General features: G+C 43.6%; 1 protein-coding gene across 1 annotated transcript in view; it reads left to right on the top strand.

Moving 5' to 3' along the window:
* The window catches only part of HELZ (helicase with zinc finger), a 639316-nt gene that overhangs the window by 286273 nt on the left and 326331 nt on the right, over nt 1-26712 (top strand). The window contains 2 exon segments of the mRNA XM_029599344.1: nt 730-909; nt 10508-10612. Coding sequence (XP_029455204.1) covers nt 730-909; nt 10508-10612 — 285 coding nt within the window.

Here is a 26712-nt window from a genome sequence, read left to right as displayed (position 1 = left end):
GGAACTAGTTAACTTTAGAAACCAAATTTCTGAATCTTTTCTTCGAAAAGTACTCAGCTTAGTGAAGTATCCTTCTTAGTGTTTAAACTTTTTAAGACCATAATAAAATAAAACTTTTCCTTTTCACTGTGGAGCCACTCAGATATGTTTCTACATAATTCTGATGCAGCTTAAAGGAACAATATCTTAGAACTATTTTCATCACCAATAAATGTAACAAATCAATGCAGTGTTCTTAGACGTGTTTAGGACAGAGTTTCCAAAGGTTCCCTAAATAATAATTAAGTTTAGAAGGATAACATTATATACCTTGGGTCTGACCACATGGTTCAGACCACAACGTTCTGTGCTGCTGTGCAGGGGATCTGGGCAGATTTCATGTCCATTGGAGTCAGTCAGGTCTGGCAATGGAGGTGGTACACTCAGGTTTCAGGAGGGTGGCTTTTGTTGCAGTGATGGCCCCTATCAACTAATAAAGGTTGCACCTTGGAGGAGGTGCCCTTCCAGTCCTTGAGCCTATAAAGGATCTTAGTATTGACCTGGCATACCATTAAGGATGTGGGAGAAAGATGGAGAGAGCAAAAGGCAAAACAAAAAATAATAATAATTATATAGTACTTGCCCTGAATATAGACATTCATATTAAAAAATAAAGTGCTTTATTTGCTGTTTTATATAACTAAGAATTATGTAGCTGCATTTTAAGCAGTTTTGCTTTCTTCTGTGTAGGCAATGGGATGAGCTATTGGACCCTCGATTAAACACCAAGCAGAAGGAGGCTGTTTTGGCGATAACAACCCCACTTTCAATACAGCTACCTCCTGTTCTTATCATCGGTCCCTATGGGACAGGCAAAACATTCACTTTAGCTCAAGCAGTCAAGCACATACTCAAGCAACAGGATACCAGGTATAGAGAATACAAGATTGATTTAGAATCAGAATGTCACATTTCACTTCAAGGAGAAGTCAAAATTAAGAGCATGGAACATCCATCCAGCTTAGCAAAATCAATTGTTTTAATTGCCTTCATCAGCTTGCACACAAGGCACTATTAGTATATTGTTACGAGAAAATACTGGGTTAGCTCTTGGTATCACAATGAGCAGTAATTGCTTTTGTATTTTGGAAGTTTTTGCTACCATTATTTTTCACTCAATAAATTATAATCTATGCCAAGTGAAATTCTCTTGCTTATGATGTGGTCTTGTGTTCTTTTCAGTGACGTAGGTCTACTAGTTGTACTCTTATCGATAAAACTTTAGAGTGCGCACCTAAGTAGTTTTATCATGACTGATGCTTTAAGGTATTTAATTCAATTTCAAGCACTTACCAGCATTAAAAATACCTTATTAATCTGTATTAATTTATTTTATATTTATTGCAGTTTATAAATACACAGCATGTAAAAAGTAAACAAAGAGCATGTAACAAACATCAGATCCAATCATATAATAAACAAATATTAATGTATTCTTTTATGAATCCTCTTTCCAAAAATTCAGAAAATATAACTACAGGAAAACAGCATTAATCTTAATCATCATAATTTGCAACAAATGCAGAACAGATCTATTACATGCAAAAAAATATATTCAAATTCTGGCATCACCTTAGTATCAACAAAATAAACTGCTTCCAATGCCAAACATTTTGTGAAGTAAGACAAATCCCTACCAAAAAAAAAACAAACCCACCTAGAACCTTATCTACAAAAAGGCAGCAAAGGATTGCATTACATCAAGACCTAGAACACTAATATACCACCTAGTGAGCAAACAGAACAAGCTGAACTGCTACAAATCCCTACAGAGAAATTACATGCTAACCAAACTACTGTACTTTTGTCACACATGCACAACACAGACAGACTCTTACCCAATACATAATAAGGCAATACAAATTAAAAACAAACATGCAGACAAAACTGAAATGAAAAGCCTGAGAATCCAGACACTGTGAACACTGGAATACTGAAGAAACAGCAAAATACAAATATATAAGAAATGCATTCCCAAAGATGGCATATTTCAATCATTGAAAGTCAAAATAATTTTTTTTTACTTTTGTTGTCTGATTTTATTTTTCTAATCTGTTGGTCCCAGTCTTTTTGTTCTCTTTGTCTGTCTTTTCCTAATTCCTTTTTCAGTCTCTTTTATTCTGTTTCTTCTCTCTAATCTTGTCGTCTTTCCTTCCTCCTTCATACATACACACAGAAGCTCTCTCACACATATGCTTTCTCTCATACAAGCTCCCACTCTTGCATCCTCTCTCTCACATACACACAGGCTTCCATTCCCACACACACTGTCTCACTCAGGCAGCCACTATTATATGCTCTCTCACACATGCATGCTCCCACTCCCCCGTACACACTGGCTCTTGCTCTCACATACTGTCTTTTAAATGCAGGCTCCCATGCTCCCTCATAGACATACTCGAGCTCTCATTCGTACATTCTGTCTCACACACATGTTCACATTCCCACATAAACACACAGATTCTCACATGCAGGCTCACATACACAGGGTCTTATTCTCACAGCAGGCTGTTACTCCCACACATAGAGGCTCCCACTCTCATGCTGTCTCTTATAAGCAGGCTCCTATTTCAATACACATACGCTCCTTCACACACACACACACGGTCTCACTCCCACATGCTCTCTCTTTTAAACATACATTCTCTCGCACTCACATCCACATCCACAAAACTCTCTCTCTCTCACACACACACCTTCTCCATTCCCACGTGTTGTCTCTCATACACACATATACCCCCTACCCCCCAGGCAGGCTCCCATTTACACCTCCCATTCACACAAACACCCCCACCTCATGATAGACGTCCGTTCACATACAGGCAGGCTCCCATTCACACCTCCCCCTCCAGGCAGGCTTCCATTCACTCCACCCCCTCCAAGCAGTCTCCCATTCATACCCCCAACCCCACCCCGTGGCAGGCTTCCATTCACACTCACATACACACACGCAGGCAATCTCTCCATCAGGAGCAGAAGGGGGTCCCGTTCTGCTGCTGCTCCTTGTATGCTGACCTCTGCACTATACACAACTCTTGCAGTTAGTACTTCCTCTATTCTGATCTCAATCATCGTGAGATTCAGCATAGAGTATGTGCTAGCCGCAAGAGTCTGGAATGTTGTAGGGCTGGTATACAAGGAGGAGCGGTCAAAAGGGCTCTCTCCTGGTGGGGTTCTCTTCTCGACCTCCAGTTAGAAGGGGGTCCACTGATGGCCTCTTGGGTCTCTTCTTTCTTTGATTAGGGCCTCCCATGCCACATTTTCTTCCCGGAAGCCGGTGGGATGGGAACCACTGGTAGCCTTGCGGGACCGCCTCCTCTCATTGGGAAAAGGGTTCATCAGCGGCCTCCCGGGCCTCCTCCCCTCTTTGGCTGCTGCTCCGCTACCTCTCTTCAGTTGCCAGTAAGAAAAGTGTCCACCGACAGCTTTCCAGGCCACCTTCCCTCTTTGGCTGTAGCTCTACTGGCAGCGCCAGGCCTGTTCACAGGGGGCCCTATGATAGGGTCTCTCTTCTCGGACCACCAGACAATGCTAAATGGGTGGGTCTGAGCACAAAGTGGGTGGGCCAGGGCCCACCTAGGCCTACCCATGGTTACGCCACTGGTTCCTTCAGAAACTAAAGATCGTCTTGCGATGTTTTTTTTAGACCACGTTTTACTCATTAAATACATCCATTTGATATGAGATTGCAGTTGTGAGCTGGTAAATTTAATAGATCTGTAATATTGTTTTTGAGTTTCAACATTGGTTTATTTTAAAGAAAGCTGCAAATTTATGCTTTCTGTCAGAAGCAGCTTGTAGCTCATTGACAACAGAGTAATAAATAGCATATTTAGCTAATACATTTATCCAAAGTACTTTTCAGACAGATTGAGCAATTGTATTTTTATCCCAGGACAAGCAGGATGCTAGTCCTCACATATGGGGTGACGTCACTGATGGAGCCCTATCATGGAAAACTTTCTGTCAAAGTTTCTAGAAAATTTTAACTGGCACACTGAGCCCACTGAGCATGCCCAGCATGCCATGATCCCTCGAGCCACAGGGGTCTCCCTTCAGTCTTCATTTTTCTGTGCTGCAGTTAGCATCAAGGTGAAGGAGCCCTGAGTAAATCTCTTCTTACAAACTTGTGAATAAAAAAAGTTAAATTCTTTTTCAAATTTCATCCCCTACATAGGGGTCTTCCTCCGACCACCGGCCGGTGAGTAAAACGTTTTTCCCGCTCAATTTGAGTAACTTACTTTTTTAGTCAGAAGGCCATCAACGGCTGTTTGGCTTTCATTATGGCCACGGGCTTCAAAAAACGCCCGAACTGCACTCACACAATGTCGATCACCGACCCGCACGCTGAGTGTGTTTTGTGCCTAGGGCAATCGCATGATTTATTTATTTATTTATTAAAGGCTTTTATATACCGACTTTCTTGATACAAATCAAATCAACTCTATTTACATCGAACTAAGCAGTAACTATAACCAACCAATCAACAAGAGATATATTAAGAGGAGCATAAAGTTACATTATAACAAGGAAGCCTTAACTGGGAGTGGGAAAAAAAGAGAGGGAGAACAAGATAAAGTACTATATACAATGGAGTATGGGAAGGAGGCAAGGAGCTGACCTCATGATGACTAGTGAACGTAATTAGCGTTTGTTTATTTACATAAGAGATGGAACAGTTCTATGTTTCTTCCTGCCTGAAATGTGCAGAGATGACTGCCAAGGGCAGAAAGGCCGGACAGGAAATAATGGAACATCTTTTCCATATACAACTTATGCCTTCAACGTCGACCCAATTGTCTCCAGCTGGAGCGTCAAAACGATTAGTTATTCGTAAATGTTGCATGGATGGCTCCAGAGACCGACTATCCCCGACTCCGTCTGCGGCATCAGTAAAATCGACATCTGGGCTTGAAAAAGCCACAGAATATCGACAAAAATATTGTCATCGACATCGACGTACTTCGACGCCAGAGTCCTTGCTATTGCCAAGAGAACCATCACCAAAATGGCCTCGTTTACAAGAACTACCAAGGCCTACTACTCCGAGGCGTTCCCCACCTCCAAAGGTGTCTGGCATCAAGCCACCACAGGGCCCTGTGAAAGAGCCGATGATGCCTTCTCTGCCACCACCTATAGCTGCTCTGACTTCACCAGCTGTAAGGGAGGAACTGGATGGATTTATCCACCAGGCAGTGAGAGAAGCTCTCAGAAACCTTCGTCCATCGATAGACACCTCTGGAGCCGATGCCTGTACCGGTGCCTTCACTGATGCCGGTGCCTGTTCCAGTGCTGATGCCTACTCTGATGCCGATGCCAACTCCGATGCCGATACCGGATTTGTCAATATTCCAGCCACTGATGTCGAAGCTCGATGCCCTCATCGGAGTTCTTCCAGTGCAGCCCATTACTCCTATTCCAGTCTGTGACGATGATGCTTCCAGTACTTCTACCATCTGAACCTCAGCCGGGACCCTCCGGACTCTCCTGACCGAGAATTCTGGCCTCTCCATCAATGCCATTCTTTTCACCACAAAAACCATCAATGCCATCGAGACCTTCTCATGTTTCTCCTCCAAAGCATACTCCATTGGACTCTTGGGAAGATAGAGACACCGACACATCTTCAGAGGACTTCATGTCTGAACCGTCCCCTCCTGAAAACAGAAAAAAGTCACACCCAGAGGACCTGTCTTTTACCACTTTTGTAAAAGATATGGCTGACACTATTCCATTTAAACTAGTGTCTGAAGAGGATACTAGACAACAGACCTTAGAGGTCCTTCAGTTTGTAGAACCTCCTAAGGAAGTATTAACTATTCTGATACATGAGGTCCTGGTAGAACTACAGCACAGATTATGGGAACACCCATGCTCAGTTCCACCAGTAAATAGAAGGAATACCACCACCTGTCTGGTGCAACACATCCCCGGCTATCAGAGGGCCCAGCTTCCACATCAATCTGTGGTGGTGGAATCTGCTCAAAAACTCAAAGAGAGTACGGCCTCATTCATCGACTCCACCAGGAAAAGAACAAAAGTTCTTGGACACTCTGGGCAGGAAAGTCTTTCAAGGCTTGATGCTTACTTCCAGAATAGCGTCATATCAACTTTATATGATGCAATATCAGCATAATCTCTGGAAACAGATGCAGCAATTAGCTGAGACTCTGCCTCAACAGTATCAGGACTCAGCTAATGACATTATCCACAAAGGTTTGGAAGCAGGCAAGCATGAGGTCCGTGCTGCCTATGACAGTTTTGAAACCTCTTCATGAGTAGCGACAACTGTTATCAGTGCATGTCGTTGGGCCTGGCTCAAAGCTTCAGACCTCAGGCCTGAAGTTCAAGAAAAGCTGGTAGATTTACCTTGTGTGGGCGATAACCTTTTTGGAACAAGAGTTCAAGACGCAGTAGCCCAACTTAAAGAACACTCTGAAACTCTGCGTCAACTATATGCAGTCCCACAAGATAACTTCATCTGCCTCACGCCGCACGGCACGAAAGGATACCAGAAAACCTTACTATAGGCCACGTAGGTACTATCTACCAGCACCCCGTGATAGACCATCAAGCCCACTGCAAAGATCCCAGCCTAGACAACCCAGGGCTTCTAGGCCTCAACCTCCCCCTCAGACAGGCCCAGCATCAGGCTTTTGAAAAACAGCCAGAGGACAGCAGCCACTCCACCAACCCCAAACCAACCATACCAGTGGGAGGTCGAGTCTCTCTCTTTCACACCCATTGGTCAAATATCACAACAGATCAATGGGTACTATCAATTATAACACAAGGTTACCAACTGAATTTTCTCACAGTACCAAAAGACTCCCCACCACAGTCTCTTTGGATACACAAGGATCATATCACTCTTCTGCAAGCAGAATTATCCACCCTTCTGAGAGCCAGGGTCGTGGAACTAGTTCCCCGAACTCAGCAGGGCAGAGGATTCTACTCTTGCTATTTTCTCATTCCAGAGAAAACAGGAGGCCTACATCCCATCCGAGACCTCCGAAATCTCAACTAATTTCTATGAAAAGAGAAGTTCAGAATGATCTCCTTAGGCACTATGCTTCCCCTTCTTCAAGCAGGAGACTGGCTCTGTTCTCTGGATCTGCAAGACGCTTACGCTCACATTTTAATATTCCCTCCTCATCGCAAGTTTCTAAGTTTCCTGGTGGGTCATCAACACTACCAATACCGGATTCTGCCATTCGGACTTGCCTCAGCACCCCGAGTATTCACAAAGTGCCTAGCAGTAGCAACAGCTCATTTGCACAAGGAGAATGTACACGTTTTTCCTTACCTGGACGACTGGCTCATCAGAAGCCAGTCAAAGCAAGGAGCTCTCGTTTCTCTCAGGCACACAATCAATCTGCTACACTTGTTGGGATTTCTAATCAACTACCAAAAATCCCACCTCCTCCCATCTCGTCTACTACAGTTCATCGGAGCAGAATTGAACACCATAATATCAAGAGCCTTCCTCCCGGCCAACTGGGCAGAGACACTCTCCTCATTAGCAAACTCTCTGCGCTTAAAGAAACAGGCGACAGAACATCAATTTCTAACTCTGCTCGGCCACAAGGCCTCCACAGTTCATGTCACTCCTATGGCCAGATTGGCCATGAGAATAACACAATGGACTTTAAGATCACAGTGGACACAAGCCATTCAACCACTGTCGTCTCCAGTTCACATAACCCACCAACTAAATTCTTGTCTCCTCTGGTGGGCGAACAAGAACAACTTGCGCAAAGGCCTACCTTTCCAACAACCGGTTCCGCAAGTAACTTTAACTACAGATGCATCCACCTTAGGCTGGGGAGCTCACATACACAATCTCCAAACTCAAGGTACTTGGACAAAACTTGAAGCAACCTTTCAAATCAATTTCCTGGAGCTTCGAGCTATACTTTATGCTCTACATACGTTCAAGGACTGCCTTTCACACAAGAATGTTCTGATACAGACAACACAATTGCCATGTGGTACCTGAACAAACAGGGAGGTACGGGCTCGTATCTCCTTTGTCAAGAAGTCACACAGATTTGGGACTGGGTCCTGACACGTTCCATGTTTCTCCGGGCCACTTATCTGGCAGGCATTCACAATGTAGTGGCAGACCATCTCAGTCGGCAATTCCAACCTCACGATTGGTCCCTGGATCCCTTAGTAGCGACCAGGATATTTCAACGTTGGGGTCAACCAGCGATAGACCTCTTTGCATCCCAACTGAATCACAAAGTGGACAACTTTTGCTCCCTGCACAAACACAGAAATCAATTAGCCAGGGAAGCCTTTGCCCGCCCCTGGAATTCATGTCTTCTATACGCGTATCCCCCAATACCACTAATAACCAAGACTCTAGTAAAGCTACAACAGGACAAAGGGTCCATGATACTCATAGCCCCGTATTGGCCTCGACAAATGTGGTCCCCATACTTCTGGACCTCTCGATCAGGGAACCGATTCACCTGGGTACAGCTCCCACTCTCATAACTCAACATCAGGGCAGGCTGCGCCGTCCCAACCTTCAATCCCTATCTCTAACAGCCTGGATGCTGAAAGCTTAATCTTATAACCACTCAATCGTTCAACTAATGTCTCTCAAGTGCTTGTAGCTTCACGTAAGCCTTCCACACAAAAAAAACTATAGTTCAAAGTGTAAAAGATTCACCACGTGGTGTACACAGAAAAGTATTGACCCCCTTTTCTTGCTCCACTACATCTTTGTTAGATTATCTCTGGCACCTTTCAGACTCGGGTCTCTAGACCTTGTCAGTAAGGGTACATCTAAGTGCTATCTCAGCTTACCATCATACAATAGGGGATGCACCAATTTCAGTGCAACCCCTTGTCAGTAGATTTATGAGAGGTTTAATTCACCTTAAACCCCCATTATGGCTACCAGTCACTAACAAGACTCATGCGTTCTCCTTTCGAACCCATGGTTTCCTGCAATATTAAATTTTTTACATCTGCTAGAAGGGTTAGTGAGTTACAAGCACTTGTCACATACTCACCCTATACAAAATTCCTACATGACCGAGTAGTACCCCGTACTCATCCAAAATTCCTTCCCAAGGTAGTTACGGAATTCCACTTGAATCAGTCCATAGTCTTGCCCACATTCTTCCCAAAACCTCACTCTCACCAAGGTGAGAAGGTTTTGCACACCTTGGACTGTAAACGTGCATTTGCTTATTACCTAGATGCACTGCAGTCCATAGAAAATCCACTTAACTCTTTGTTTCTTTTGATCCAAACAAACCGGGTAAAGCAGTGGGCAAGCAAACTCTCTCCAACTGGCTTGCAGATTGTATAGAGTTCTGCTATGAAAAAGCAGGCCTTCCTCTCCAAGGGTGAGTAAAGGTGCACTCAGTAAGAGCAATGTCAACCTCAGTAGCACACTATCGTTCAGTGTCAATGGCTGACATATGTAAAGCAAAAAGAAAAGAAAGATATAAAAATTTCCTTTTATGATGTTATTCTGAACTTGATATGTAAAGCTGCAACATGGAGTTCCCTTCACACCTTGCAGCTCATTACTGTTTGGACAAAGAAGGACGACAAGATTCAGCCTACGTACAATCTGTTTTAAAAAACTTGTTTCCACCATAATCCCAACTCCTTCTACATCCAACCTGCTGTGATTTTAGGCTGCCTCAAGTTTTCCCAACGGTACTACAGTGTTGATCCACTACAAAATGACTCAGCCTATAGCTTGCTAATCACCCATAGGTGAGGACTGGCATCCTGCTTGTCCTGGGATAAAGCAAAATTGCTTACCTTGTAATAGGTGTTATCCCAGGACAGCAGGATGTCCTCATGAAACCCACCCGCCACCCCGTGGAGTTGGGTCCGATACGTTTTATTATTTTATTTTGCTAACGCTTATTGCTACACACGAGACTGAAGGGAGATCCCTGTGGCTCGAGGGATCATGGCATGCTGGGCATGCTCAGTGGGCTCAGTGTGCCAGTCAAAAGTTTCTAGAAACTTTGACAAAGTTTTCCGTGATAGGGCTGCGTCAGTGATGTCACCCCATATGTGAGGACTATAACCTGCTGTCCTGGGATAACACCTATTACAAGGTAAGCAATTTTGCTATATGCTTAAACGCATGTATGTTTTCAAGTTATTAAACACTTATTAACTGTAAAATAAAATTATTTCCATTTCAAACTGAATTTTGTGTGAACTCATGCATTTTATAGGTGTGTTCATTTCAGTCTTAATTGAAAACAATTAATTTGCCCTTCTAGGTTAACACATTAAATTCTGTATTAATTTCATGAATAAACTTAAAATATTTTTCAATTTTGATCACATCACATGAGTCTTGTAGGTTGTGCAATTTAATTCATTTAGGTAAAATTGACCAATATGTTCTTATTTTGAGCCTTCTGCTTTTGCTAATTACCATATGTTTCACTGGTTCCTTTCTTTGTGTTATGTATCCCAGCAGGATTCTTATTTGTACTCACTCTAACAGTGCTGCTGATCTCTACATAAAGGATTATCTGCATCCCTACGTAGAAGCAGGCAATCCCCAGGCAAGACCTCTCAGGTATTTCTCATGGCTAACTGAGTGAATATAATACACCTGATATGATTATGAAAATGTGTCTTTAGGGAGTTTTATGGAGCCACAAAGGAATTAAAATCTAGCTACTTAACAGCAATGGTTTTAAACAACTTTAAAGAATTCTGAATATGCAGAGTCATAAAAGTATACTATTAATATAATTTGATTTATAAAGTGATGGTACACAAGTGATTAAAGTAGGTCTTCAATGGAACATAGAAACTGAGAGCAGTTAAAGATCAAAGCAGCCCATCCAGTTGAGATTCGCCCACTTTAAATGTTCATATAAATTCCCACATGCAGTCCAACACCATTTTCTGTCGACAAGCAGGACTGAATTAGCCATTGGACGTGGGATATCTCTAGCTCAGTAAAGTGGGAGTTCCCATGCACATGCTGCCTTGTGAGTCCCTCGGTCTTTTTTTATCCAAGCTTCTGAACGGATATGTACTCTCTTAAAATTTGTTCTGTCTTCTGCATTTGCAGTCTATTTTCCGTATTTTCTTTTTGCCTCACTATCTCAACAACACCTCAGCAACACTTTTCAGTGCTACTGAAAAAATAGAAAAGAAAAGTGTAGAGATGTTTGGTTCTGAGAATGCCACAATGTGGCTTCAAAGATTGTGTCTGTGGCCACAAAATGTCCATCATTGATGGCCATAGCATCTGCTATAAGTGCCTGGGACATGATCACAAATCTGGCAGCTGGTGTGATTGTAGGAAGATGTCACCTAGATCCCAGCAAAACCAGGCATTGAAGATGGAGATGCTCTGCAGGTTGGTTAGTAGATGGAGCCATTTTTCCTCTCTGAGCAGGGCCTTCTCTGGCTCCCTTTTCACCGAGTCTAGCAAAAGTTCCTTGACCAGGGCTCCTCCCTCCTATGAAGCTGGACTCCAGTTATGCTGTAGCCCAAGGATGAAGCAAGGTGCTGAAGCTAGCATCTGCTCTCAAGCTTCATCCCTCTCAGGACCCATTGGCCCCAAAGAAGAAGTGTCATTTGCAGTCGACAGCATTAGTGTGGAAAGCAGCGCTGATGCACTTGCCCTCAGTGCAGAAATCTGTGGGGCGACCAGTGCCATTAGTGCAGATGGTGACCATAGTTCTGAGCCTCAATGAGGATTTTTCTCAGGAGCCCTCTTTGTTTTTGGAGCCTTTATCACCATCCCGCCTCCTGTTTTTAGGACCTCATCAGCATCATGTGCCTGGAGCACCCAGTCTGGGCCTCTCGCACTGCATCTGGAAATTTTAGACTCCATCTGATCCATTGTGCCCTAATGCAGGTTACCCAGGAGGAAGTGTCTGCCTTTTAAACTTTATATTTATTAAGTTTTATATCATAACAGAGTAAAACATCAAGCAAAGATACATGTAAAGATACATATTAAGAAAATAAAAAATAACAATGCAATGAATCTCAAGTTCTCATTATTAAAGGGAAACAAGAGAAAGGAAAAAAAGAGATAATAAGCAATGCTGCTAGTAGCTGTCCAAGCGAAACCTCCTGACCCAAAATATCTCAATTACCCTGAGCTTTAACCATCTGAAAAGTTTCTAAATGTAGAGGATCACAAAAGATAAACTTATTTTTCTGAAAAATCACTTCACTTCAGAAATAACAATGTACCCAAAACCAAGACTCGCTGTTTAAAATGCAAAAATTGTTGCAGTCTCATCTGAGTCTTCCTGCAAATGTTTGGAAAGATCAGGAATTTCTGACCACAGAACAAAGTATTTTTATATTTAAAATACTGTGAAAACACAATATGTTTGTCAGTATCTACAAAAGAAACAATAAGAGTACTACGAGTGGAAATATTATCTTGAGAAGATTGAAGGAAATTAGTCCTATCAGAACTATTAAAGGGAGCAAATAACTCAGAGGAGCCCTCAGCCGAATTAGGAACCTTGTGATAATATAACATGTAATAGCAATTGGAGAGCATAAAACCTTTGTCAGGAGAAAATTGCAAAATCTCAACAACATATGTCTTGAACAACTCCTGGCAGATAGAAACCTTGTTTTGGGGAAATTCAACAGGTGAAGATTCTTAGATCTCATCCAGTTTCTAAAAGGTTCTTGTCTAGAATGCAAAGCCAAACTGTCCTTAATTGCTGCAGTAGCGCTAGATTGCACTGATGTAATAGCAGCTGCATTGTATAGTGTTTGAGATTCTAGAATTTCAGTTCTCTGTTCTAAATCCAAACATTTTGCAGAAACCCCAAAAGAATATTGACATAGCTGGGGAACAAACTGGGACAAAGATGATTCCAAACTAGTGATAGCATTCAGTATATCTCATAGAGAAATTTCTGTAGATTCAGAAAGTTCATTTGAGGTTCTTCTACTATCAGAAACCTTGATGGGTAACACACGAAGAAGAAAGGAACCCCGTTGAGAGAACAGGCTTCTTCAGGATTAATGTTAAAATGAGGTATCACGTTCTCAGTTGAGGGATCCTTGAGAGAGGGCACCCTCGAAGGAGTGAGATCACCTCCAACTCCATGATCTGGGATTCCTGTTTCCTGTCCAGGAAAACCAGGTTTGGTTACATAGTTCCTCTCTTGATCCACACTTGACTGGAGATGGGTTAAACCAGGAGGTAGGTGTGTATCCAGTCTAAGAGAGGTGACTAAGCACCCAGTAGAAGAGTAAGGTAATGAAGAATCAAGATGAAAATCATTAGCGCCCATAGGACCCCTTACCAAAGTCTATGCCATCAGGGTAGTCATGATATGCCCCTTTCTTTTCCTTCCCATAACTTCAGCGAGAAATCGGAACCAAGAGGAATGCCCCTTAAATGCATGGCTTTGGTGTACTGGCTGTGTGCCTCTAGGCTGCTACTTGTGAGGGCTCTCTCATCACGCTCGATGATGTCAGTGCTTGTGGCATGCTACCATCCAGAGTTGCCATCTTCCTCCTTCCAACTGCAACAGGGAAGCACGAACTGCACAGGCAAGCTGATGTTCCTAGCTTAAAGTCACCAGGTTACCGCTTTTGAGGGCTTCCTCATCGCGCTCAATGATGTTGGCACTAGTGCCATGCTACCATCTAGGGCTACCTCCTCTTCCTTCTGACTGTAGCAGGGAAGCGCGGATGGCACAGGCAAGCCAGTGTCCCCCAGGAAGTCTCTACCTGGAGTTCAGTGCATGCGTCTCAAGGCAGAAAACCTATACTGGTTTTAGAAGGGGATATTTCTTCTCAACTCCAGTCCAGAAGACACATCAGTCCATCGACAGTGACAAGGGAGACAAGCAGATTGTGATAAATTGCAGGAAGACCTTGTGAGACTGGAAAATTGGGCATCCAAATGGCAGATGAAATTTAATGTGGATAAGTGCAAGGTGATGCATATAGGGAAAAATAACCCATGCTATAATTACACGATGTTTGGTTCCATATTAGGTGCTACAACCCAAGAAAGAGATCTAGGTGTCATAGTGGATAACACATTGAAATCGTCGGTTCAGTGTGCTGCGGCAGTCAAAAAAGCAAACAGAATGTTGGGAATTATTAGAAAAGGAATGATGAATAAAACGGAAAATGTCATAATGCCTCTGTATCGCTCCATGGTGAGACTGCACCTTGAATACTGTGTACAATTCTGGTCGCCGCATCTCAAAAAAGATATAATTGCGATGGAGAAGGTACAGAGAAGGGCTACCAAAATGATAAGGGGAATGGAACAACTCCCCTATGAGGAAAGACTAAAGAGGTTAGGACTTTTCAGCTTGGAGAAGAGACGACTGAGGGGGGATATGATAGAGGTGTTTAAAATCATGAGAGGTCTAGAACGGGTAGATGTGAATCGGTTATTTACTCTTTCGGATAGTAGAAAGACTAGGGGACACTCCATGAAGTTAGCATGGGGCACATTTAAAACTAATCGGAGAATGTTCTTTTTTACTCAACGCACAATTAAACTCTGGAATTTGTTGCCAGAGAATGTGGTTCGTGCAGTTAGTATAGCTGTGTTTAAAAAAGGATTGGATAAGTTCTTGGAGGAGAAGTCCATTACCTGCTATTAAGTTCACTTAGAGAATAGCCACTGCCATTAGCAATGGTTACATGGAATAGACTTAGTTTTTGGGTACTTGCCAGGTTCTTATGGCCTGGATTGGCCACTGTTGGAAACAGGATGCTGGGCTTGATGGACCCTTGGTCTGACCCAGTATGGCATTTTCTTATGTTCTTATGTTCTCATGTCCAGGGTGGTAGATTTGTTCTCTCAAAGGGAGTCCTTCCCACTTCCATGCCACAAGAACTCCCATCAGAAATCCCAGCTAGGAAGCTAGTCCCTCTCCATTGGGTAGGCCATCCTTCTCAGAGGAGGAATTCAGCCTTCATTCAGAGGATGAAGTGTGGGGCACAGCTAATTGGCATCTTCCCTGGGTGTTTTCCCCTCATAAACTACTGAGGTCTCCGCCCAGACTGCCATCTTCTTCATCTGGGTCATGGTTGGCATCCCTTCACCATTCGGCTCAGAAGAGGGGTCTATAGGGATTCCCTCAGACTCCTGTCATGATTTGCCAGAGCATTCATCCCCACCAGAAGACCTGTTAAACTCCAGATTCCTAGAAAAGTTGGGTAAGGCCATTAAAGTCAATGTCTGTAGGGACAAGGACCGCTATAAGGAAGTCTTCAGCCTACTTCAGATTTTGGAAACTCCTTCCTAGTCAGAAATAATCATAATTCATCAAATTCTGTGGGACCTGCAAATGAGAATGTGGGATAATCTGGCTTCCTGCTGCCCTCCCTCTTCCCAGAAGTAGCCAGGAAGCTGGATCTCAAATACAGAGGACAGCAAGCACTTGGTTTTAGCACAGTCCAACTGCCCCATCATTTGTTGGTGGTTGTGGAATCAGCTTTGAAGCTGACTAAGAAGACCTGGATATTTTCTAACACCTCACCTGGTAAGAACCTTAGGTTGCTGGAAAACTTCGGGAATAAAGTCTTCCAGAACTTGATGCTAAATGCCTGCAGTACTTAAAATGACTGCATCATTGTGTGCCTAGACAGGGAGCAAGAAGGGTTATCATAAGGCCCTTCTGGTTGCAGAAGAGTGTGAATGGCATCTTACTTCTCCTGTTGATGTATGAATCTTTTGACCCCATGGCAAGATCTTCTGCAGCAGCCATTGGATCATGTTGAATGGTCTGGTTGAGCGCCAGTAGTCTGCGGAAAGATGTTCATGACAAGTTGGTTAAAGTCCCATGTTCTGCAAAACAATCATTTTGTGGATAAGGCCAGAGAAGCTGTTGCCCAGATTAAGGAGCAGCATGCTGCCATTCAGTCCTTGTTGGCAGGAGCTGACCAACATTTTTCTTGTAGGTACACTTACATGGCGAGAGATGAAGAAATGGCAGAAATATTAAACAAATACTTCAGTTCGATGTTCATTAAAGAAGACCCTGGAAAAGGACTGTTGCTAGTTAACAAGAAAACGGAGGGGGCTGGACCAGAGGAAGGTCCTGTCAGACAAATATGATTGACTTTTTTGATTGGGTGACTAAGGAATTGGATCAAAGAAGAACACTCAATGTGATCTTCTTGGATTTGAGCACAGTTTTTGATATGGTCCCGCATAGGAGGCATTTGAATAAAATGAGAAGCTTGGGAGCGAACGCCAAGGTGATGGCCTAGATTACAAACTGGTTGACAGAAGAAATTGTGCGAAGGTAAATGGAACCTGCTCTGAAGAGAGAGCAGTGCTAAGCAGAGTATCACAAAGATCGATGTTGGGACCAGTCCTGTTCAATATCTTTGTGAGCGACATGGCAGAAGGGATAGAAGCTAAAGTTTGTCTTTTTGCGGATGATACTAAGATCTGCAACAGAGTGGACACGCCGGAAGGAGTAGAGAGAATGAGACATGATTTAAGGAATGTTGTATGGTGTTCAAAGATATGGCAGCTGGGATTCAATGCCAAGAAATACAGAGTCATGCATCTAGGATGTGGTAATCCAAAAGAGTTCATCTTGGGGGGTGAAGTCCTGTACATGGAGCAAGAGAGGGACCTTGGGGTGATTGTGTCTAGCAATCTGAAGTCAGCGAAGCAATGTGACAAGACGATAGCTGAAGCCAGAAGAATGATGGGCTGCATAGAGAGAAGAATAACCAGTAAGAAAAAGGAAGTGATAGTCCCCTTGTACAGGTCCTTGGTGAGGCCTCACCTGAAGTATTGTGATCAGTTCTGGAGACCATATTTCAAAAGGGACAGAAATGGTGGGGGTTCTCCTTCAAATGACTTATGAGGAGAGGTTGAAGGACCAAAATATGTATGCCCTGGAGGAGAGGAGATACAGGGGAGATATGATGCAGACTTTCAGATACCTGAAAGGTTTTAATGATGTACAATCGACAAACCTTTTCCACTGGAAAGAAGTCAGTAGAACTAGGGGTCACGTAATGAAACTCCAGGGAGGACAACTCAGAACCAATGTCAGGAAATATTTCTTCACAGAGAGGGTGGTGGATGCCTGGAATGCCCTGCCAGAGGAAGTGGTGAAGACAAAAACGGTGAAAGATTTCAGAGGGGCAGGGTATAAAGACTGGATCCTTAAAAACTAGAGGATGGAAATGAAGAAAAAACTGCATGTGGGTAACTTGCTGGTGTGGCGGTTACTACCCTTAATCATTAAGCCTTCATATTGTTGATGCAACTCCATTATTGCTCTCTGCTTTTACGGCATGGGGAAAAGGGGAATTAGATTCAGACAGCAACTAACAATGACATTGGATTTTATGTTTGGGGAAAACAAGCATGGGGGTAACTTGCTGATGTGTCTGTTACTACTCTTAACCATTATGCCTGATACTTTGAATGCAGCTCCAACATTGCTCTCTGCTTCAATGGCAAGAGGTAACAGGGAATTGGACTCAGAAAGCAACCAACAAAGGCCCTACTTTGACAATTTGGAAAACTAAGTAAGGGGGAGGGACTTGTATGGTGCAGCAGATGCTTCCATAAGCTTGCTGGGCAGACTGGATGGACCGGTTGGTCTTTTTCTGCCGTCATTTTCTATATATTTCTGCTTCCCTTTTAAGTGGTCCTTCTCCAGAGATGCCCCTTCTGCCAGTTTCAGCGATATTGTACCACTCCTGTGCTGCCACAGCAGCAGCTTCCAGCCTCTTGATGCCCGCATGAGAGAGGTCAGCCTAAAATGCCACTGCAGTCTCAGCCCAAAGTGGAGCCTAGCTTTTGACAAGTCTTGATTCACAGATCTCTATCCCTCCAGTAGGGGGAAGGAGTTAGCTGTTCTTCAACGAGTGGAAGAAGATTTACTTATTTATTTATTTAGGCGTTCTATATACCGTCGTTCCAAAAGAAGATCACAATGGTTTACAATATCAGCTTTCATATTCTTGGTCAACGATCACATACTGTGTCTCAACATTCACCTTCTAGATCAACACCACAGCAAATACATATTCTAGTTCATATTCATACACATCCTAGGATATCACAATAGCTAGTATATAATCTAGTTCATATTCATACATTTTCTAGGTCGACACAATAGTAAATACAAGTTCTAATTCTACTAATAATACATTTTACATCATTCATTACTTGTTGCTCATTCCACTAACATTATCTCTGGTACTGATGTTGAAGTTTTCAGCATATTGGTATTTTACGTTAAATCGTATACATTTCTAAAGAGCCATGTTTTCAGTTCATGCTTGAAACTCTTTCTTTCTGTTATCTGACGTAATTACTCTGGAAGTGAGTTCTACAACTTGGGGCCTGCTATGGAATACATTCAGTCTTATTTGCGTTAGGTGTGTGTTCTGAGTAGAAGGTACCATTAAAATTCATTTGTTTTGTGATCTTAGGTCTCTCTGTGGTGTGTAGTGTTGAACTGCACTCCTAAAAAAAAACATGGATTAATATTGTTGATGATATTGAAAATTAGAGTTAATACTTTATAATGAATTTTGGATTGTACAAGAAGCCAGCATAGTGCAATCAGCGAAGGGGTGATGTGTTAAAATTTCCTTGTCCCTAGTAAGAGTCTTGCAGAGGCATTTTGAAGTAACTGTAGTGGTTTTAGTAGACTTGAGGGTAGGCCTTTAAAGGGAGTTGCAGTAGTCTAAATTTGAAAATAGTGATTGTAAGACAGTGCGGAAGTCCTGTATTGTTAGCAAAGGTTTCAGTCGATGTAATATTCTCAGCTTGGAGTATCCTGTTTTGATTGATTTGCTTATATGCTTTTTCATAGTGAAGTTCTCGTCAATCTGAATTCCTAGGTCTCGTGCTTGATCTGAGGGAGTGTAATATTAGTAATTCCTAGGTCTAGGGATGGCGGTTTGATTATTGTGTTCTCTCCTTAACCACACAATTTCATTTTTTGGGGGGTTTAGAGTTAGTTTCAGTTGAGAAAGTTTGTTATATGGCCTTCATGTATGTTGACAGAGACGACACAGTTTTTTCAAATGTTTTGTCAAAAGGGATGTAAAATTGTATGTCATCTGCATATAGGAAGAAGTTGATTCCTAGATTTGCTAGTAATGCACATATGAGCAGCAGATAGATGTTGAATAGTGTGGCCGAGAGTACTGAACCTTGGGGTATGCCTGTATTGACTGGGAAGGTGTCTGAAATTTATTACCCAGTTTGACTTGGAATGTCCTATCTTTTAGGAAGGAAGAGAAACATTTTTTGACATTATCGTCTATTCCAATTTCTCTCAGCTGGTGGGATAGCAGGGTATGGTCAACTGTGTCAAATGCTGCTGTTAAATCTATTAGTACCAGGATATATGATTCATTTTTGTCAAAGCCTTATAGTACAGGGTCGGCTAAGGACATGAGCAGGGTTTCTGTTGAGCAATTTTTTTCTGAATCCGAAATGGTTTGGGTATAGTATATTGTTGTCTTCTAGGTAGTTCTCTAATTGTGATAAAACTGCTTTTTCTAGGACTTTCCCGATAAAATACAGGTTGGTTATTGTCGGCAATTGTCCCAATCATTGATTCTGCCAGTTTTATTTTTTAGAATTGGTTTAATCACAGCTTGTTTTGCCCTAACGGGGAACAATCCTTCTGCTAGCGAGTGGTTTATTATGGATGTGAATATTGGGGTTATTATGCTGTTTACTGTTTTCAGGGCACTTGCAGGGATAGGGTCCAGTGAGTGGGTAGCAGGCTTCACTTTTGTGATAAATTGGTTTACTTCAGATTTGATACTGGATCGAATGAGTTACATTTCACTTGATCACATTTTTCTTCAGGCTCTTTTGTTGGTATGCAGGGGGAGAATTGTGATTTAAGTGTATTGATTTTCTTTAACAATGAAGTAGCATATTCATTGCATGAGTTCTTTGTAAAGTCATAGTTGTTTGAGATGGAGGAGGTTGGGTCCTTGATTAAGTTTTTAACTATTTTTTTTTAATTATATATTTATTGATTTTTACAATAACACAGATAACTTTGTTTAGAAATACAGCAAAGGTTAACATATAAGCAAAATATTTCTTGCAATATATCGAAAAGCAATAAATTTCCTTTTACATTTTCCAAAGAAATATGGAGGGAGAGAGAAGAAACTATGAAGGAGAAATCTCAAGGAAAAATTAACAAAATTAAAGAAAGGCTCTCTGTTAGTACCCTCTTTCATACTTTACGTGACTACATTAGATAGTGGAGTGGACTTCTTGGCGTTTATGAAATCCCTTAAATGATCAGGATTATAAAACACATACACATTTCCTGAGTACCTAATTACACATCTAGCTGGATATCTTAGCAGAAACTCTGCTCCCAGTGTACGAACCTCTGGGCGCATTTTCAAGAAATCTCTCCTACGTAACTGGGTAACTCTAGACAAGTCAGGAAATATATGGACAAGCTCTCCCAAATAAGTAACGTTTAAAGCTTTAAAGTAATACTTCATAATCAATGTTTTATCATATTCTGAGTAAAGTGAAACAAACAACACCAATCTCTCTATTACTTCTAGGCCTGAGCTTTCTAAGTATTCAGACAGATTCTCAAAATCTCCTGTAGCCCCAACGGGGGATATCTGGATTGGACTCTGTCTCTGTTTTAGAAAAAGAATTTTCTTCGGGGTTGGTATCATTTCCTCCGGGATCTTTAAAATTTCCTTTAAATATCTTTTAAAAGTAATTAATGGCAATTCGCCACCTATCTTGGGAAAGTGCAAGATCCTTATATTCAATTATCTTAAATAATTCTCCACGGACTCAAGCCTCCGCATTGAGGCTACTTGTTCTTTTAAAGATGTCACAGTTCAGAAATCTGTTTCAAGTCATTTCTAACTTGTACTAAGTTACTGGTTTGTTCTTCACTCTCTCTTTTTAGCTGGTTTTCCAAAGAGGATATTTTCAGGGAGTTCTGATCCGTCTCTCGGGTATATTCATTAACTACCCGGTTCATTCCAACAATCAAGTCCCATAAGGACTCCATGGTTATAACAGCCGGTCTTATTACCTGTAGGGGATTTCTCTGACCACCTCCAGCTCCATTTCCTCCTCCATCCATCGATGTTGTTTGGGGTACTCTCCCGGTATCTTCCTCCCTCCTTACCGGGCTTTCCGGGGTCATGGGAGAAGGTGGTATGCTCCCCTGCCCAGTCACCTCGCCAGAACTTCCACCCAGTTGAGGAAAGACTGCAACTTCCTCCGCAGTCAACTCAGCATGTTCGGCAGAGGCTAGGGCGGTTGCCCTCGGCTGTTCTCGCGGTGTTGGCGGGGTCAATGATACTTCCCCAGGCGGTGACGACTCTCCTCTGCCGTTTCCGCCAGCGGGGCTCAAGACCCGAAGTGAGGGTATCGGCGTCGCATACTGCGGGATGACTCGCTGTCCAGTCGAAAGTGTGGGTTCGGGTGGATAAACCCTCACTTTGCCCTTTCTCTTGTGGGGCATTTTAGCTTCGGAAGGAAATTCTTCTACGGTAAGAGGAAATTCTGGGAGCGTCCGTAAGTGCGACCGCTCAGGGAGCCATCTTGGATCTCCAAGAAGTTTTTAACTATTTTGAAGAGTAGTTTTGAATTAAATATTACACCCGTGAATCTGTTTTGCGAAGTAGTCTTTTTTTGCTTTATTTGTTCATGGTATTTTGTTAATAGGGATTTGTATTTTTCTAGGGATCCATAGATTGGCATTTCCTCCATTGCTTTTCAGATTTTGTCAAGGTCTGTTTAGTGTGTCTTAGCTCTTCGCTATACCAATGTTTCTTTTGTTTATTTGTGTTGCTTTCATTTTGGAACTTTTTTTCTGGATTGATGATTTTATCCCAGGAGTCAAAAGATGAGAAGGCATTATCATGATTGAACTCAGTTATTTTATTTTTAATAGTTTCTTCAAGTGTTTCCAGTTCTATTTCTGTATGTGAAAGATTGATTATTATGTGAGTTTGAGGACCGCTGGGTCCTCAAAATTGTTTTCCTCAAAATAATTAGTTTGCACTTTTCTCAGGCCTCAACATTTCACTGCTATTTGGCCTTCAATCTGAATCCATCTCACTCAACCCAGCTTTGTATCAAGGTGGAGCCGCTGGTCAACCAGCAGGCAATAGAGCCAGTCCCTCTCAAAGATCATTACTTTCTTATCCCCAAGAAGTCATAGGGATTGAGACCCATCCTGGATTCACAAAGGTTGAACAGAGGGCTGTTACTGAAGAAGTTCAAAATGAATTCCTTCCACACTATCCTGTCCTTCATCCAGGGGAGAGATAGGATGTGTGCCCTGGATCTAAAGGATGTTTATATTCACATCCTCATCCTTCCGTCTCACTGAAAATTCCCCAGATTCATGGTGGAATCAGTTCACTACCAGTATGGGGTTCTCTTTTTCTGCCTTTCAACAAACCCTGGCAGTCTTCACGAAATGCCTGGCAGAGGTGGTGGCACATATTTGTTGTCAGAGAATGTTTGTTTTCCCTTACCGGGACAACTGGCTGGTGATGAGACCTTCTCAAGCAGAAGTGCTAGACTTCTTGCACAATACTGTCCAGTTCCTTCAGTTGCTGGGGTTTATCGTCAATTTCGCCAAGTTGAATCAAGTTCATTGGGGCATGGATAGACTTGTTAGAGGCGAAGGTGTTCCTCCCATCAGAAAAGGCAATCTGCCTATGTGCATTGGTCCAGAACTTGCTGTAGCGAGATCAAGTCCTGCCTGAACAGTTCTAATGGTCCTAGGACACAAGGCAGCAGCAGCAGTGAATGTTGTCCCCATGACTCCCCTGAACATGAGAATTCTTTATTGGAACCTCTGCTCCCAGTGGGCTCAGTTGCACCAATCCTTATCTTCCCCTATAAGGGTAACGTCCGAGATTAAAACATCCGTCCTTTAGAGGCAGAAACCAATGGCCCAGGAAGTAGGTTCTCCTCTTCAACTTTTACTTCATCTGGTCACACTGGCAACTGATATGTACACCAGGGGTTGGGACACGCATACATTTTCCTTACAATCTCAGGGAACTTGGTTGATGATGGAACGTCTGTTCCAAATCAACCTCTTAGAACTCTGAGCCAGTTGGCTTGCATTGAGAATATTCTCTCATCTTCTTCAGGGAAAGAGAATCTGATGCAAACCAAGAACCAAGTGGCAATTTTCCATGTGAACAAACAACGGGGCATAGGGTCTTGGATCCTGTGCCAGGAATTTTGGAGAATTTGAGAATGGGCTTTACGTCACAGGACTTTTCTGCAAGCATCATATCTTTCGGAGTTTCCAACACATTGGCAGATCTCCTCAGCTGAATTTTTTGACTCCAAGCGTAGTATCTGAACCAGGAGCAGTGTGCTGTCCCGTTATGGGCTATGGCTATTGTGCACCATGGATGACTACGATCTCAGGGGCCCTGTGCTGTTGGGATTGGGGGGCGTCTGAGTCCTGTTTATAATAGTCCCCATCTGGTTTTCTGCCCTAGTGGGGCTATTGTCAGCCATAGCTGCTGATGAGAGACACCATCGAGCTTGCCACATTGACGCCCTTGGACAAATAGATGAGCCAAGAGGGACAGTCGATGGTGCTGGTAGTCATTGGTTCCTTTGGGCATCAATGTGCTATGTTGGGGCTACAGAGTTTCTGCCTGCAGGCGCCCCTGGCATCCTTGGTACTGCCAGGCCATTGATGCCTTCAGGTACCAGTCGATCAGATCCTGATTTGGTCAAGCGCAGTCGAAGCCCTGGGTGCTGCGTCGTTTGGTGCCCTTGATGTGACCCTTCGTTGGTACATGCATCTGCGCTATGGGCCCTATGGGCACAGTCACCACTGCGGGCATCAGTGGATGTGGTTGGATGCCGCAAGACATAACCACAGGACTCCGTGGGCACAGTCGGTCGGCATGGAAATTGCTGCTATTGTTCCTTGAGGGAAACGAAGGTGAGCCTTTTCTGACACAGTTTCAAGGGTCGTGTCCAGCCTCTTGGAGCATTCTCAGAGGGTGACGCCATGACCACCCACCACCAGGCCATGTCCAGTGCACCAGTGGTCCTGGGACACCTTCGTGTCACTGTTCCTGTTCACGCCACTGTGAGATACTGTGACAGTGAAGCGCATTATGCACGGTCGGATACGACAAGGCATCTGTTCCGAGTGCCTCGGGCGTTGACAGACAGCATCTCCCTATCTGCAGTTCTGTCATTGGATTCTATCATTGTCACGTCATGGTATCTGCCTCCTCGTCAGTTCTGTACCGTAAAGTGCTGGGAAGCACTAGCGGAGAAGGCGTCATCACACACTGTTACTTGTCTTTTGGCAGCACTTAGCCACCTACTCCAGCAAGTGGATTCCACTGTATGAGTACTGGTCAGCATGTTTTTATAGCGAAGGGCTCTTTTTTTCTGGTTGCCCTCCTCTGTTTAGGTGTTTCCTTGTGTGTGTGTGTGTTTTTCCCTCATGGCGAGCACAACAGGTTGTGTGTCACAGCCACAGGACTGATCTAGGCCAGCATCCTGATTGAACCCTAAGGGTAATGGACACCGAGAGGGTAGTGTCAGGAGTCCTCTTCCTCAGAAGAGGAATATGTCTCTCGACCCCTCCTGTGTCACAAGCCACCTTCATGGGGAAGTCCTTGAGGTTTCATCCCTGGCATGTTTAGCTCTGAGCTGGAGTCTCGAATTTTGAATCGGCGCATCTCATAGGGGGCCGGGGCCAGGGCCAGGGAACAGCAGAGGCAATTGTTGGATCATTTTTGTTGGGGATCCTCCATTGATTACTGTGACCCAATCTTCTGAGAGTAGTTGCCAAGGAAGGGAGATTCCACTGAGTTCCCCTCTCGACACCCGATTGTCCACCCCTACAAAGGATGTCCCTCGTTCTTCATTCCCGGAGAAGGGATGTCACCTCTTCTACTGGTGGTTGCTCTCGGTTCTTCACGAGTGCTGAGAGCCGGTCGAGCGGTAGTGCTCTCCTTCAGTCACTCTTAAGGCACAGTGGATCTATTTAACAAGAGAGTCTCTCTGGAGTAGCTCCCAGGTAAACCTTCAGGGTTTCTCCCATCCAGGAGTCACCTTGATGCCTGCTGCAGTCAGTGGGCCGTTATGGCCGTCATTCTTACCTGTGGGACCTTGCCTCTTTGAGGTGGGTCCTAGGCCATCTACTTGGTGAGTATGCCTCTCAGTCTCTTCCCATATCTATGGCTAAGGGAGTTGGAGGATGAGGGACCCTGCAACAGAGGGTGCTGCTCTTGATTGCAGTGGCTTCCAAGCTATACTTCCCTATTTTGGAGATAACCCTGTCTATGGACAGGGGAGTCCTGGCTCATGCAACACTTGTTCCATTACGGAACCAAGTGCTTCTTTGGGGGAAGTATTTGCACTCATGGCTGGGGTATTGATACCTTTGCCATGTGCTTGGCGATCTATTCCGAGATCGTCCTGACCCTGCCTTGGTACCTTTCGGGTTTCTGGGCTGGTGGAGAAATTCTGTTTGGGTTGCATTTGGGGCAGCCTGGCTTACTGTCTCTTAGTGGAGTATTTCTGGATTTCTTCACTGGGGAATTCACTCTCAGTTCAGCTGTTCCAAGCAGGCTGAGGGCTCTGTCTCGGGGTAACTACCTGCTGGTATCAGCAGTGTGTGATTCACTTGGGGTTGGGATATACTACCTAGCGACTTGTGCTTACCCCAGCAGTCCAGTGGTCTGCCTCCTTGTGTTCTCGCTCCCTCCGACCTCCAGCTGGAATGTCAGGGGGAGGAAAAGCTAAGGCATTCGTGGTATATCTTAGTGAATACCTGCAGGGAAAGATACATCACGTTTTCCCTATATTGGCTCCGTCCAATACTGCTTTAGCTTTCTCACTTCACTAGGTTTCCCAAAGTGCCTTCCTGCTCACCTGACGAATCCTATAGACAGAATGCATGGTCCTGCCTTTGACAGGATGCAGTGTGGGTGAACTTCAGGCCTAAATTTTCTCCCTGCTCAGAAGTTTGGCTAGCGATCCATTCAGGGATTGCCGTTCATTCCCTGGAACCCCTGCCGCTATCCTGCTTGGTCTGGTGCTTCGGCACATAAGGTCTGTCTCAGACCCTGCTATTGTTGCTGATTATTCTCCAAGTGTTCCTTGGGCTTTTCTGCCCATTGTGCTTATCAGTCACACATGGGCACTCTTCTGCAGAGACATTTTGTCTTTTGGATGTCAGTGGACCACAGTTTCTTTCTGGTGAGTTCTCAGGCCCCAGCTGGGTTTTCGGTTGTCTTCTAATACCGAAGAAAACTGTGCAGTCTTCATCCAAGAGTCCTTCTCTTGTTTGCATCTCTAGGCTTTTCCTGTACCCAGGAGGTTCTAGGTCTACTTCATTGTAAGGGTTACTGTTCCAAACCCTGCTTGTTATGTTTTCCGTGATGCGGAATATGCTTCTGCTTGCACTCGTTTCACTCCTCTGCCTTAGGTGCCTCTGCTACTCATGAAGGTTTTGTGTCTCATTCATTTCTATGGTTTTTCTTTGTAGAACCCAATTCTTTTCCAGCCTGGACCCCTTGTGGGTTGGCTGCCTCACAGGCAAAAGGGAGATGGGTAGTGCTTCTGCACTGTGTGATTTCCCGCTTTGTCGTGCTCGGACAGCCAATAGCTAGGGATTCACCCATGTGTGAGGACTACCATCCTGCTTGTCC

This window comes from Rhinatrema bivittatum, chromosome 4 (genome assembly GCF_901001135.1).
Source record: "Rhinatrema bivittatum chromosome 4, aRhiBiv1.1, whole genome shotgun sequence".
NCBI classification, from domain to species: domain Eukaryota; kingdom Metazoa; phylum Chordata; class Amphibia; order Gymnophiona; family Rhinatrematidae; genus Rhinatrema; species Rhinatrema bivittatum.
Note: the sequence above shows the minus strand (reverse complement) of the source record. Positions and strands in the feature narration are given on the sequence as shown.